At 34.7% G+C, this 15,591-nt stretch overlaps 1 protein-coding gene across 5 annotated transcripts in view; it reads right to left on the bottom strand.

The window, feature by feature from the left end:
- METTL25 (methyltransferase like 25) overlaps positions 1 to 15,591 on the bottom strand; it is a gene marked incomplete at both ends in the record, with an annotated part of 112,204 nt that overhangs the window by 42,611 nt on the left and 54,002 nt on the right. For all 5 annotated transcript variants that reach the window (XR_014017039.1, XM_081248927.1, XM_081248926.1 and 2 more), the window contains 2 exons: positions 2,944 to 2,973; positions 6,656 to 6,750. Coding sequence is in view for 4 of the 5 variants with exons in the window: in XM_081248927.1 (XP_081105053.1) it covers positions 2,944 to 2,973; positions 6,656 to 6,750 (125 nt within the window). The remainder of the gene's footprint in view (positions 1 to 2,943; positions 2,974 to 6,655; positions 6,751 to 15,591) is intronic.

A 15,591-nucleotide genomic window follows, 5' to 3' on the forward strand; every position in this document is an offset into this window, starting at 1 on the left:
CTACTCTTATACTGTTCTACTGAAATTCAAGGCATTTTGGGAAATAAACTATTACATGAAGTGAAATATTAGTATTATAAATGGCTTACAAAGTTCTTAACTTTTTAGTTGATTAGCTATAATAGGTAGGAATTTCATTTTTATTTATTTATTTTTAACATCTTTATTGGAGTATAATTGCTTTACAATGGTGTGTTAGTTTCTGCTTTATAACAAAGTGAATCAGTTATACATATACATATGTCCCCATATCTCTTCCCTCTTGCATCTTCCTCCCTCCCACCCTCCCTATCCCACCCCTCATCACAAAGCACCGAGCTGATCTCCCTGTGAGGAATTTCATTTTTATGTAAATTTTATATGAAACTCCTAAAAATAGTCGAGCTGTTACTTGAAGTGAAGAAGCCTAGCTCTGACGTCCCAGTAGTACCAAGTCATGATGCTATTTTGCCTCTCTGACACTTTGGCAGGGATAGGGTGTCATTCATTTTTTTATTAAATACTTTCATTTAGGAAAGCAAAGAAACTCTTAAAAATAAAGCTCTCCTTTCCCATGCCTTTTAGAAAAATTATGTAAAATGGTATCCAAATAATTTAGAAATAACGTATATTTATATTGTTATTAAAAACTGATTGTAGAAAGGCCACCAAAAAAGACCAAGAAATGTATTTTAAGCAAGAGAATATACAAAAATGGACTGCACAGAGGAACACAAACAGGATAGAATAAAAATCATCATTCCCAAGTTACCCTGAGTAAATAAGAGCTTTACAGCTGTTTCCTAAGAGAAAGGAGAGTTATGAAGTGCCTTTGAACGTGCATTCCTGGAATAACTAGGACTATCCATCCTGATAAATATAGATGGGGGTAAGTGGGAAGGAAGTCAACATCTCCCGAGCAGCCTGTGCCTGACTACTCCAGGAATAAGCTAGATGTGGCTCAGAGTTTACTTTCTTTCCTTCACAAGTGATAAATCAACTTAACAGTTTAATGCATTTTAAAATGGGAGGGAGCAGAAAGAGTACACCCTTAAAGTATATATATATGTGTATGTGTGTGTGTGTGTGTGTGTGTGGTGTGTGTGTATATATATATATATATATATATATATATATATATATATTAGATATGCATTTTACAGGTCTAGTGGAAAGGGCACTAAGCTGAAAGAACTCTGCAATTAACTGAGCTAGAATGCACTTCTAAACTTCTGCTGTATATCATGTTCTCAAGTTTGGGGAATACCCAACTCATAAGATTGACTGTAAACATAACAAGCCCTTGGGAAATTGAAAAAGAGAGCACAAATGCATTGGAGCACTATTATGATTAAGGCTCTTTCCTCTTCCAGACCCCAAAGGAACCACTATTTTGATCTGTACTATAGTTAAGAGCTAGGGCTCCAGAGTCAGAGACTCAAATCTCAGTGTTCACTACTTAACAGTTTTCTCATGTGTATCGTGGGATAACAGTCCCGATCTCACAGGCCATGTATGCAGCACTTTAACTGATGAAGAAAACTTTGAACAGTACTTTGGTAAGCTCTGTGTTAAACTTAGGTATTATTTTCATGATCATAATTATTAACCCACCTGTAACAGTAACAACAGTTGATATTTATTGAACACTTACTATGTGATAGACATTGTTTTAAGCATTTTACATCTTTCACTCATTTAATCCTCACAAAAACTCTATGAGGAAGGTATTATTGTTACTCTTATTTTTTTAGTATTATTATTATTTGTATTTTACAGATAAAGAAATTAAGCTATGGAGAAATCATGATGTGTCTCTGATCACTAAGCCAGTAACTGATGAAGACCAGCAGACTGCTGATGCAAACCAGCAGTCTGAGACTAAAGCTTACACACTTAAACAATATGCTCAAATGCCTTTAAAAAATCAGCTTTTATCAATTTTCAGATAGGTATAATGAGTATTTTTTAAAAAAACACACAAAATTCTTAGCATTGTGTCTGGCCCAAAGAAAGCACTCAGTAAATGATACTTGTTGCTACTATTATGCTACTATTATTCTTAAAAATTCAAATTGACATATTAATCCTCCCTGAAAATAAGCAAAAGAGAAATTTCTAAAATTTAGGTCCAATAAGAAAACTTCTGTGAAAAATTTAAAAGGAACTCTTAAAAATATACTTTAAGGGGCATCCCTGGTGGAGCAGTGATTGAGAGTCCGCCTGCCAATGCAGGGGACGCGGGTTCGTGCCCCAGTCCGGGAAGATCCCACATGCCGCGGAGCGGCTAAGCCCGTGAGCCATGGCCGCTGAGCCTGCGCGTCCAGAGCCTATGCTCAGCAGCAGGAGAGGACACAACAGTGATAGGCCCGCGTACTGCAAAAAAAAAAAAAAAACAACTTAAAAATTCCTAATATGTTTCATAAATCTTAAGGTAGAGGAAAAGGCAATTACATGAATATGTGAAAGATACATTTAACATCTGTTTATATGTAAAAACCCATTTGGTTGTTGCAACTAATGACTAATGAAGTCAATAAAGAAGAAAGTTAAAAAACAACCAACTAAAATGTGTGGTTTGGACTATAGCTAAAAAGTAAATTGAATGCTATAACTTGTTTATCTTTGCTTGAACTAAGCCCATAAAAGCCTGACAGTCAGCAATAACATTCTTTAGAAATATTTATAGACTGTTTAATATAGTATGAATAAATGAGACATTAGTACAAGAGTATAACGTGGAAGTTTCCCTAAAAGTTCAATTTACTTTTCCTGAGAATTCACTTCTCTTTTAAAGTAAACTTACAGAAAATGTATAAGTTTGAATATGAATAGGTGACAAGAACAGGTGATATTTATAAAAATCCATCAGGTTTTAGGTTCATCAGCAGGTCAAGTATGAAGAGTACTTTGAGAAAAACTATCACGTTCATCAGTTGGATTAGAGTAAACATGCTCACTTACCCCTTGGCCGACTGCAACGCGCTCCAGTGCCTTTAAGGAGAAAAAAATAAGACAAGACAGCTGATATATTTAGTCTTGTCTTATAAGACTTATAAACACACTGTATAAGGGCTTCTAAAAGTGACACTTAAAAAGATTAATTAAATGATAACATATAAGTTTATACACTTAAAAGTGTTAATATCATTAAGGAATGTTAACTGGTACACTTGTATAATTTAGGGCTGATATATGGATGTGTGTCATGCACACAAACACATACACACCCCAACTGTATACACTCCTTGAATTTTAGAAGGAATTAGAAAACAGGAAAGAAATAAAATGACATATTCTTGGCTCACTTTTATTGCAGCTAAAACAATCAAATAAATCCAAAACTATTATTATGTATAGACATACATAAACATATTTATATGAGTACTACTTTTTAACTTATTTTCTTCCAATTTTTTATAAACATATAATTTTATCTTTTATTAAACAAAATTATATTGAACTGATTATAGTTGAAATCTTAGTTTAGAAAAGTACATATATTTTTGGTCTGCATGGTCAGATTCAAATCAAATTCACATATGATCAAGTCACCATAAGAGAAAGTAATACATATTTTTGCAATTTTATATATAGCTGCTTTTACATTGATATTTATTTAAAATTCAAAACACTTTTATAAAAAAATTTATAAAATTTTCCCAATATTTATAATATTTTATAAAATTTTCCCAATATTTTATAAAATCTTCCCAATATTTCTCATAAATACTCATAATCTAACATACATGAAAGGATTTGTTATAATTTAAAAATGGAATAGGGTCTTCTGAAACTTTCAATTTTTTAGACATGCATTTCTACACTTACATTGTTTTATAACTAAATTAGATATAACATTTTAGCTAAAATTTTATTTTTAAAGTTTTTGTTGGAAAATATTTCAAACATAAAGAAAAACAGTAAAATGTAACAGTGCATATACTTCCTACTCAAATTTAAAGTACTCATATTTGCTTCAGATGGCTATGTCTTCATAAATAATACTTTTTAGATACAGCCGAATCATGTACTTTTTTTTTTGGGGGGGGGTACGCGGGCCTCTCACTGTTGTGGCCTCTCCCGTTGCGGAGCACAGGCTCTGGACGCGCAGGCTCAGCGGCCATGGCTCACAGGCCCAGCCGCTCCGCGGCATGTGGGATCTTCCCGGACCAGGGCACGAACCCGTGTCCCCTGCATCGGCAGGCGGACTCTCAACCACTGCGCCACCAGGGAAGCCCTGAATCATGTACTTTTAAAACTGAAAGAAAATGTGCAGATTATCCCAAGTGCAAATTTCTCAGATGCACAAGGTCACTGACAATGGCGGCATCTTGATGCAAGCTGCACAGCTAGTTAGCAGGTGAACAGTAACTAAAAACTTGTTTTCTGAACCCCGGTTTACTTCTCATGCCCTCACACCATGAAGAGTTAGTGGGAAAATGAGTTCATGGTATAAAAGCTTGCTTTAAAGAAATTTTTTGAAGGAAAAAAATGTAATTTTTCCATTGACTTCAAGGATACCTTCATGAACATCTAGAACCAGAGTGTTATGAATACAGAAGATAGTTATTATATAATTTTTGTATTAAATTAAGTAGCAACAGGCCCAGAACAAGTATGTTATTGAAGAAAAGACTGAGTTTTCATTTACAGTACTGGTTGTGTTCATTTCAGATTAAATTTTTGTGTTACTTGCTTTGCTAAAAGGCCGAACTATCAATAATAAAGAAACAAAAGTTTTTAATAATAAATGATTTGGCATCAATAAAAATATCATATAACACAGGACTACTTTTGGTATGTGTTGCTGATGTGTTTGTTTTAGAAATACCAATGATAAAATCTGATTACATAATAAAAGATAATCAGGTAGGTGATAAGCAGTTTCTTACAAACATTAATAATTTTTCTTGGCTAATAAATATACCAAGTGTTCATTTCATACTAATCCAAAATATTTTATAGTTTTATCAGGCTAAAAGTATGCTGACAAGATTGCACTAATGTAATTAATTTTTCCCCTCTAGTTAGTACCCTTAACAATTTATCTGAAAGTGTCACCAGAAAGGTATACTTTTCTCTCTCTCTCTCTCTCTCTCTCTCTCTGTGTCTCTCTCTCAACCCTTTAAGCTTTGAATATTTGTAGAAAAGGTCAGTTATGGAGCAAAAGGCAGTAAAACAAGATGCACCAAAAGAAATATGTTCCTTAGACTTTCCTAGATTACTCTAGCATCAAAAAAAGAAGTCAAGGTGAGCAAAGGCAGGGATAGAGTTAAGGAGAGGGGCATTCCATGAGAAGCTGACATTGGTCAGGCAAAGTTCTTAAGTGCGGCACAGTTGACAAATTCTACATTTTGGAATTTATTTTTCAAAAACTCTTCTTTTTGGTTTGTTGAATGTTTATTTTTATAGCAACATTTTTATTTTGTGGATATATTGTATCATTTTATCTTTCTAAGGGATACTAATAGTTATTTTATTTTACTTTGGATAGTATCCATTTCCTCCAAGTTGCTACTTTTCTATTTGTTTATCTGATCTCTTTTCTTTCATGTTAGACTTTCTTAGACAACTAATGATTCTTGGCTTTTTGATAATTAAAATGTGGTAATCATAAACTTGATTAGAAGCACTGTGCTTATGAGTGAGGACTTTTAATTGTGGGTCTCACCACAAAGGTCCTATTTCATTGTGAAATCCCTAATGCCAATATCTTTAGTCTTTTTTCTTAGGCTAATCAGATTCCCTATAAAAGACCATTTCAATTTCTTGCCTAGAAGGTGTAAGCTGCCAGCATTCTGGGAACCAAGTCATTCCAAGAATGACCTCTCATTCTAACAAGACCCTAAATGAGTATCATTTACAAATATAATGAAAGAAAGACAAATTCCCAGAAAAGTATTTTAAGAGGACTCACAAAAGGAAATCATTATTTGAGCATAAATAAGATTTCGAAGTTAATGCTCAGATATGTGACCCAGAACACTGGAACACTTTTTTATATTGCTGTGTTATTGGCAATATAAAAAATATTGAGATAATGACCACAAAATAGTTAATTTATCTTGGGATTGGACATTAAACACATTATTTTAAAAGCTGTATTTTAAATTTATGATGACAAAGTCCATTTATACCATTTAACTGGCATCTGTTCCTTTTTAAACCAACATAACACCACAAAAAGAGAAGACTGTGGGCTAAAGTGTTCTAGGTCTAAGGACACGAGCTAAATAAAGATTTCACTTAACTAGATAGTTACTTCATATCCCAGGTAGCTTAATAAGATTTTTCCCATTTTATAAAAAATTAGGAGGCCAAATGATCTGCTACAAACAAACACAAACATACCACAGAGCTGTGGATAAAGCACTAAAGTAATTCTGTGTTTAAGACTTGGTTGTTGGTACATTTTATATGATAATTAAAGTAATTATATGTAAGAAATTAAGTACTATAATGTAGAATTATAGTATAATTATAAATTGTTATCACACTGCGTGCAGAGTGAGTAGTGTTGGAAGGGTAAGTCATTTTTTTCCTCATAATTTGCAATGCACAAAAACGTTAATAATGACACTGCAAAATTTGGCATGTAATGAAGCCAAAAATAAATAAATAAAATTCTGCAACATCTGGATAAAGCTCTAAGTCCAGGAAAAAAAAGTCATACCAAACATGCTGACATTCTGGCATTCCGGCCACAGCACCATCTCTCTTCCTTTAAATAGTGGCACATTGGAAATCCCCACTTTTCTTGGGTACATTCTGCAGATGGAAGAAAAATATGGATTATTTAAATAAAATTCTTCCTCTTTTAGTTAAAGTAAATAATCTATCGAGAAAGCATATCAGTCATTTGAAAGTCAAACAGTAGTTAAACATGTAAGTGGTAATGTTTAACAGTTCATTCCAGTATGTTAATTAAAAGCATATTAATATTATGAAAATGGTATTTTCTCAACAACAGCTGTTTTGTATTTAAGCTCCAGGTCTGATACCAACCAATTTGCCAAAATTATTTCTCAAATATTTAGCAAAAGCAATTTAAAATGGAAATACTTTGCATGTTCAGTGTAACTACAGAAGATAAGTAATGAGATACTGGGCATTTACTGCTGACCCGACTTCTAATAAAATGGTTTATTAAATGTGACATTTGGCAATTTATTATAGAACAATATTAATTCATTCCTAACAATGTTGAAGCATCAAATTTTTTTCCAGCCACGATGTTCACTTTCCAGAAAATGAACAGCTGTATAGGCTCTTATTTTTTCACTACATTGACAGGCTGTAAGATTTTCAACTGTGATTCAGTTTGGCTCAACTGCATTTATGGTTCGAGTAACAACAAAAAAATCAACATTTTCTGCTTAATCACAGGTATCTGCTGCCCAACTCACTAACAGAGTTACACGTGCAACTTGCAGATGTGTAAGCCCCTTATGTACAACTATTAACTGCATAGGTTTCTCAAAAGGAAAAAAAAATTTCTATTTTAAATTAAAGTCTAGAAAAGCTTAAGCCTATCAAAACTGTGGCAATTAAAAGAAAACTGAGATGAATATAAATTTTCTATTAGGTTAAGTAAAACAGAACTAGAATACAAGAAAATGCTTTAAAAGAAAATACTGTTGAGGTAGATTCCACTAAATAAACTTCTGTGTTATGAAAGGTCAAATGATTTTTTATTAAAATAGAGAAAATTTAAATTTCATGCAGATCATAAGCCTGTGATAGTGATTTCTTTCAGGTATTAAAGTAAGATTTACAATAGACATTATTGATACTCAGATGGAAGATACTGACCCTGCCCTAGGAATATAAATAATAATAATGCTAGTATTTATACAGCACTTAATATTGTTAGGCACTATTGTAAGTGCTTTAAATGGAATAACTAGCTTTAAATGCTAAGAGCGCTAAATGTATTAACTAGTCACCACAGCAGTTCTGTGAAATAGGTACACTATTATTCTCATGTTTCAGATAGAGAAAGTGAGCACAGGGAGGTTAAGAAAACTGCCTAAGTTGCAAATCTAGCACATGGCAGAGGTGGAATTTAAACCCAGGCCATCTGACACCAGGGGCCATGCTCTTAACCACCAGGCTATATAAACAATTTCACTTTACAAGTGCCCAGGAATCATGGAGCCCTTGAAGCCTATCCAGTAACTAGGGACCCTGGACTACTTCCTCTGTCAATTTCCAAGATGCCTTGAAACAGCGTTTGAGTTTTACCAAAGGCTTTATGATTTAACTGAAACATGATTATTGCTAAATCAAAGGGTTACTGTAAGTACTTCACTTTTTTTCTTACAACTGAAGAAAGAAATATCTAAACTTTACTGTAAAGGGTAAGGGGCTAGAGAAATGGGGTTGTGGTCTTTTATTGAGAGTGTTAGGAAAAGTGCTAACCAATAAAACAGCTAGTTCTTTCCCTTCCCCCATCTGTTCTCTCCTTCTTCCTTGTAGTAACGGCATTCAATTTTTACCTGGCTATTCAGCTGCTCGGGTTAAAGACTGCAATTCCCAGACTCCCATGCAGTCACTAGGATAGCTAGAGGGTAAGTTTTGGCTAACTGGATGTGGGCAGAAATGATGTGTGCAAATGCTCAAAGAGGAGTGGGGGGGGCATGATCTTTCCCCCACACTTTCCACCTCACTTCATCCCTCCCCTGTCTGGAATGTGTTCATGTTGGCAAGCAGACAGTGGAGCAACAAAATAGAAGGATTCTGGGTTCTTGGAAGGCTTTTTGGTGTAGAGTTCCTTTACTAACTCTGTCTACCGCTGGACTGAAACAGAAATATCCATCTGTCTTGTTGAAGTCACTGTTACTTTGAGTTTGAACCCATTTTGCACCTAAATCTTTATCTTAATTTAATGCTTCCCAAACTTTTTTTGTAGCTCAGCCCTCTGGGAATATGGCAAATTTTATACATCACAGTGGAATAAACAGATAACTGTGTAGAGGCAAAACCCATGGGATGAAGGAAGCAGTATCCCGGGAACTCCCATACAGCATCCACAGCACACTAGTTGAATAGTTCTGCCCTAATTAATACAGAAGTCTTCTTTGAGGATGTGATATTTGAGCAGAGATTTAAATGAGGAAGTAAGCCATGCAAATATTAGGGGAAGACAAGGAAAAACGAACAAACAAAGTGCTTCCAACAGGATACAGTTAATCTCCAAAAACATAATACCAGAACATTTTACCATTTAAAATGATTAGCCAGCAATTTCTCAACTTATAATACCCCAACCAAATACCTACAAAATAAACTTCTAATAGGGGAAAAGAAGAGATGAAAGTCAACTTACTACAGAACACGAAAAGAATCCCACTTAAGAAACAACCAATGCATTTGTAATGAAAAGTATAATCAGTGCGCCATTGCTCTGCAATTCACCTTATGTTGCCAGGAAAAAAGCAGGTCTACTTGTCTGAAAACAGGTAGAAATTTCCTCTGCCAATAATAATCTAAAAAAACTGACTGAGAAAAATTACAACTTAACATTAGACTGAAATGGGAAGAGTATTTCTGGAAAATATATTACAATGGAAGGGGTACATTATTTCCAGGAAAAAAAAAATCTAAGAAATCCATGCCAAAGTTACTCTCAAATTGTCGACCTACAGAAACTGTAAGAGATAATAAAATTTATTCTGTCTCTAAGCCATTCAGTTTTGTGGTGATTTCTGAAACGGCATTAGATGATGCATACAGTCTTGAAGTAGCAATCGAGAGGCTAATTACCTCATACAAGGGAACCGAGACAGAAAAATGCACTGCTCGATGAGGATGGGAAGTATGCTTCCTCAGGAAAGAGCTAAGTTTTGATTAGACAGTAAAGGAATTTTCAGAGAATAGGCTGCAGATAAAGACACTTTTAGTAATGAATGACCAAATTCCAGAAAATTTTGGAATTGAGGAGAGGCAGAAGACTAGTCAGAACAAAGGACATATAGAGATACATTTGATGAGAATCCCAGAAATCAGGAACGAATCGTGAGGCCAGGGTTTCTGGTGAGGGCTGACATGAATGGGGATCAAAGGCACGATGGGATTGGTCTTTACCATCCCTAGAGAGATAGTGGTGAAGCTGTGAGTGTTGTGGTAGGGGCGGAGGAAGGAATTTTTCAGGGGAATACAGAGTTCTGGGCTTGACAGTTGATAAAGGGAAGATGCAGACAGGGATACACAGGACTCCTGGCATTCCTCTTGATTTCAGATGATATAGCATGGAAGCCAGCAGGCGAGCAGTCACACACTGAGCACACAGGGCTGTCACTGGAGAAATGGAGGCTGCAAGATGGCAAGCATGTTCCCTAACTTGTGTTGATGAAGGTGACGAGGTGGGGAGGAGGGTTACCGTCCTCCTTAGGGCTCATAAAACTTCTCTTTGCCACCACAGTGAGGGCCTACAGAAGGGTACCCTTAACCTGTGTGTAAGAAAGTTCCCCCTTCAACTCTACATAACTGTGTGAAGGACAGCTGAAGGTCAGTCTTACTCCATGCACATGGCTCCCCAAATTTCCATCCAAAACACCCATGAACTTTAAGGTCCTAGGGCAGTTTACAGCAATTGCTAGCCTTGGCTCAGGGCTATGTGAAACCACATTAGAGACTCACTCCTCTGGACACCCAATGATTATGTAATCACCTTGAAGTTTTCTGAGTCTGCATCACAGTTTCCTCTTTGATTGAGGTCACAGTAGCCTCACAGCTCTGTTCAATTTGTAAGAGAACAAGTGCAAAAAACTGATACAGAGAGACACCCTCAAACAAAGCCTTTCATATACTGATTCAATATAATCTTTAGAATCTATTTCACCAGCTTCATTCTGACTGCAGTGAAGAATGAGGCTCCCTTCTACGTCCTGAATCAAAGTCACTGTGTTCACCATTTCTCTTGTTAAGTCTCGGTCTCCTATTTAACTGTTTTCATATACTTATATTCAAATCTACTTAAACTGGGCATTAAACTTCCTTATCAGTGAATCAAGTTGCTTTCCTTTACGAGCACTTTCGTGCTATCTTTAAATGATAATTTTGGAGTAGATGAAGCCTCTTGTTCTTTTCTTCTATTTCATTTCTTAGTCTTTTTTTTTTTTACATGAGATACAATTTGTTTTTATTAGTTATCTATTTTATACATATTAGTGTATATATGTCAATCCCAATCTCCCAATTCATCCCACCACCCTCCTGCCCAGCATTCCCCCCTTGATGTCCATTCGTTTATTCTCTACATCTGTGTCTCTATTTCTGCCTTGAAAATGGGTTCATCTGTACCATTTTTCTAAATTCCACATATATGCGTTAATATACGATATTTGTTTTTCTCTTTCTGACTTACTTCACTCTGTATGACAGTCTCTAGGTCAACCCACGTCTCTACAAATGACCCAATTTCATTCCTTTTTATGGCTGAGTAATATTCCATTGCATACATGTACCACATCTTCTTTATCCATTTGTCTGTTGATGGGCATTTAAATTGCTTCCATAACCTGGCTACTGTAAATACTGCTGCAATGAACATTGGGGTGCACGTGTCTTTTTGAATTATGGTTTTCTCTGCAAATATGCCCAGTTTCTTAGTCTTTGCTGGCTTTAGAAATGCATTACTCTTGTAAATGTAGATGTTCTACTAGTTCTTCCTTCTTGTGTTAATAATATTATCCACTTAATTAAACAAGTTTGAATTTTAGAACAATCTTTTATTCTCTCCTTTAATCTCCAAGTTCTTATATATGCATCCTTTTAATTATATCTCCTTTTCATTTTCAATCTTCATTAGCTCTTGACTGGGTAAATGTAATACGTGCTAAAAAATTCTTTTTCCCTTTCTTTTTGTCTTCTTGTCCTCCTCTATATTAAGAGTAACAGTATCTTTCTGAAAAGATCTACATAGGCCACTCAAACAGCTCTTGTTTCCATCATCACCAGCATCTGAGACCAAACCCAATGGGTATTTTTCTTACCGTAGATTTTCGAGAGCTTCTGATACTCCCTCCTTAAAACATTCTCTTCATCTGGCTTCCATGGCATCATTCTCTCTTATTTGTGGCCTAATGCTCTTCATAGCCCCTTGATAGCTCATTATTTTCTGTCTATTAAATGTTCTTAAGGCTTAATCCTCTCACTCCCCAAGCCCCTTTTATACTTCTTTGAATAAAGGCTCATAAACTCACATGCCTTCATCTGGTAAAAGTATGAAGTGTCTAGGCAGAATGTAATGGATACTAAACATTTTGTATGGTAACCAAGTATCACATTTGCCTGGTCCTACTGCTTTTTAAAGTAAAATTTGGGCATAGTAAGTCAATCTAAATTGCCTAAAATTAGTCTGAACTCTTGCCCTATCTATACTCTTTCCCTAGACAATCTTGTCCATATCTCAATACGTACGGATGATCCCTGTAATACATTCTGAGGGCTGCCATAACAAATGGCCATACATTGGGTAGCTGAAAACAACAGAAATGTATTCTCTCACAGTTCTGGAGGCTAGAGGTCTGAAATCAAGGTATCAGTTGGATCATGCTCACTCCAAATGCTCTAGGAAAGAATCTCTGCTTGCCTCTTCCTAGCTTCTGGTGGTTGCTGGCAATCTTTGGCTTGCAGATGCTTCACTCCAGTTTCTGGGCAATTACATCTACTCCTTTAAATTTAATTCCCACATTATTTCAGTCTGAACTTCTTTCTGGATTTTGACGTAAGAAGTTTAAACTATTTGCTGAACATTTCTGAAATGAAAAAGATGCAAAAATAAACTCATTTCCTAAGCCCACAAATCTGATTTCCCTCATAATGATATATCATTATGTAGTCAACCAACCTAAAACCTTGCCATCATCTTTAGCCTTCACCACCACCCTCACCCCGACCCTACCACATTTCCCTACCATTGGTTACCATGTTAGTTGGTTTTATCTCTGAAAAGGCCTGGTAAATTGTTGTCTCCTCCTACTGTTCTTATCTAAAGTATCCTTGCTTTGGACTCTTATAACTACTCCCTAACCAGTCTCCCTGTCTCTGATTTAGCTCCATGCCAGTCTATCTTCTATTATGTGAAAAATTACTACTTTTCAGAAATGTAAATGAATGTATGCAACTCTTTTGCATTAAACGCTGAAAAATATTTTTATGGAACAAAGTATACTTTGCTTTCCACTGAATAATATTCTGAGACCTCAGTATAGCATTCATGGCTCTCATAATCTGGCCCTAATTTCTTTGTTCATCTTTCTAAATGAAGACCAAATGTCACCTTTTTTAGAAAGCTTTGCTTTATCCCTTAGTTATGAAAAATTACTCTCTCTTCTAGTCTTAATAGCATTTGGTTTATACATCCATCACTCATTACTTCTTTCATTCATCTTTTCAATAATTCATATCTGTAGTTGATTAAGATCTATAGGTCACGAATATATCACTCTCAGACATGCATGAAAGTTTTACGTAATTGCTTGTGAATTCCTCACTACATCATGAGCTCCCTATGGGGAAAGAGAGTATCTCACTTATCATACATCCTCTCCTGCCTACTACAGAACTTTGTTGAACTGAATCAACAGAATTACACAGATGAATCAAGATTACCTACACGTCCTCACTCTACTTTGAAAATACACTTTTAAAATTTCTTTAGACCTAAATGAAATCTGACATATAATTTTATCTAGGAAAAATAAACAGGTATTATGCTGTTAGAGACAAATTTTTGTCACCTAAGTTAATCATCTCAACTTACATTATACCTTTGTATATAGAAGGTTTTAGACTATCTTATTTAAAACCACAATGACTATTATTGAAAGATAGGAAAATAAAGATAAGGAAAAATATATAAAGTGATTTTTGAGAGATTTTGCTTTACTCTTCACATATCTGACCCTCCTCTCCCTGTTTAGTTTTTCTCCTGTTTATAACCTGACATTATGTATCTATTTATTTGTTTTTCTATTCCCTGATGCCTTCTATCAGAGTATAAACTTAATGAGGGCAGGGACTTTGTTTTGATCAATCTTGTATCCCTGGTCCCTAGAATAGTGACTAGCATGTGTCAGGCATCCAATAAATATTTCTTATATGAAGAAAAAAAACCCCAACAAGATCCTTAGGAATAAACCAAACTAAAACTGGGCAAGATTAACACAAATATCTGAAACAACAACCAAATAAATGAAAAGATAATTTATGTTACAAAGAGAAAAAAAATATCAAAGACAAAATTTATTCCCATAATGATCTTTAAATTCAATGCATGTCAATAAAAATCCCAACAGGCTTTTTTTTTTTAATGGACTTTAACAATCTGACTCTAAAACTCATTTGACACACAAATTATCAAAATCAGCTTTTACTTTAAATCTGGTCAGCAATGTTTATTATGATTTAAACATTATAAAGAAAATGAGATGATTTAAAAATCACTCTTTTTAAGCATAAAACATTTTGAAACTTTTCTCTGAATTTGCACTGTAAACCACATATACTTTAATCCCAAATGAAAGACTCAAGTAAACTTTTCTACCTAAGCCTTATTAAATTGTTGATGTGATCAACATTTCAATTTCCCTCTTGCCAAGATCTCTGGATAAATAAAATATTTCATCATCAAATTTTAAAATGCTTCCTAATTGTTAATATTAAATAAGCTTTTTAAATATTAATTATCTCCTCTAAAAGATGGTCTACCCTTTTTGCATCTACACTAGAAATATTAGAAAGAGCTCTAGCAAAATATGAAACAAAAGCCTTATTGTTCGACTTTCCTATCTGGCATTGTTCACCATACGTGCACTGAATATTCTGGCTTCCATTGCTGAGCCCAGACAATAAATGAGCTGCACTCAGCGAGCCCTTCGTGACTGAAATCTCTTCTTTGGGGAAACTCACTCAGTAACCCTATATCTGGTCTCTAAAAAATATAAAATTGCATCTGTATGTCTTACACAGACCAATGAAGTAAAATGGTCCCTCTTTTTAAAGTAAATAAATAAGTAAAACTCATATAAAAGAGAAAAATGCATGAGGTTAGCTAAGAAAATTCTGAAAAATAAGAACTTTGGGTGACTTGCTCTACTGGATTTCAAAGGTTTAAATAAACTACAGTAACTTTAACAGTATAGTATTATCACAGGAACCAACAGATTAAAGGAAAAGAAGAGAACCTAAAAATACACTATCTGAGAAAGGTGTCATTTCCTATCAATGTGTGAAAGCATGGATTATTCAATAAATAGCATTCAGAAAAATATGAAATTAGAACCATTTTGCAAATCATAAACAAAAATAATCCAGATAGATTATGGACTAGATAAAACAAAAATTATAGAGGAGAAAATTAGAAAACAAATACCATCAATTTAGCAGAAGCAAAATAGAATATGGTACATCCATTCCAAGGAATACTTTGTCCTGTATTAAACAAATTTAGTAAATCTATATATGTTAACAATGGAGAGAGCTCCAAGATACATTGCTAAGTAAGAGAGCAACACTGTACTGTTCTTCCTTATTAGGTCACCTTGCTGGTCCTCCTTATCTTCCCAAACTCCTTTGGAATATGCCTAGGTTCAGTCTCTGTAC

The sequence above is a fragment of the Mesoplodon bidens genome (genome assembly GCF_964165515.1).
Source record: "Mesoplodon bidens genome assembly, chromosome: 11".
Taxonomy (NCBI): domain Eukaryota; kingdom Metazoa; phylum Chordata; class Mammalia; order Artiodactyla; family Ziphiidae; genus Mesoplodon; species Mesoplodon bidens.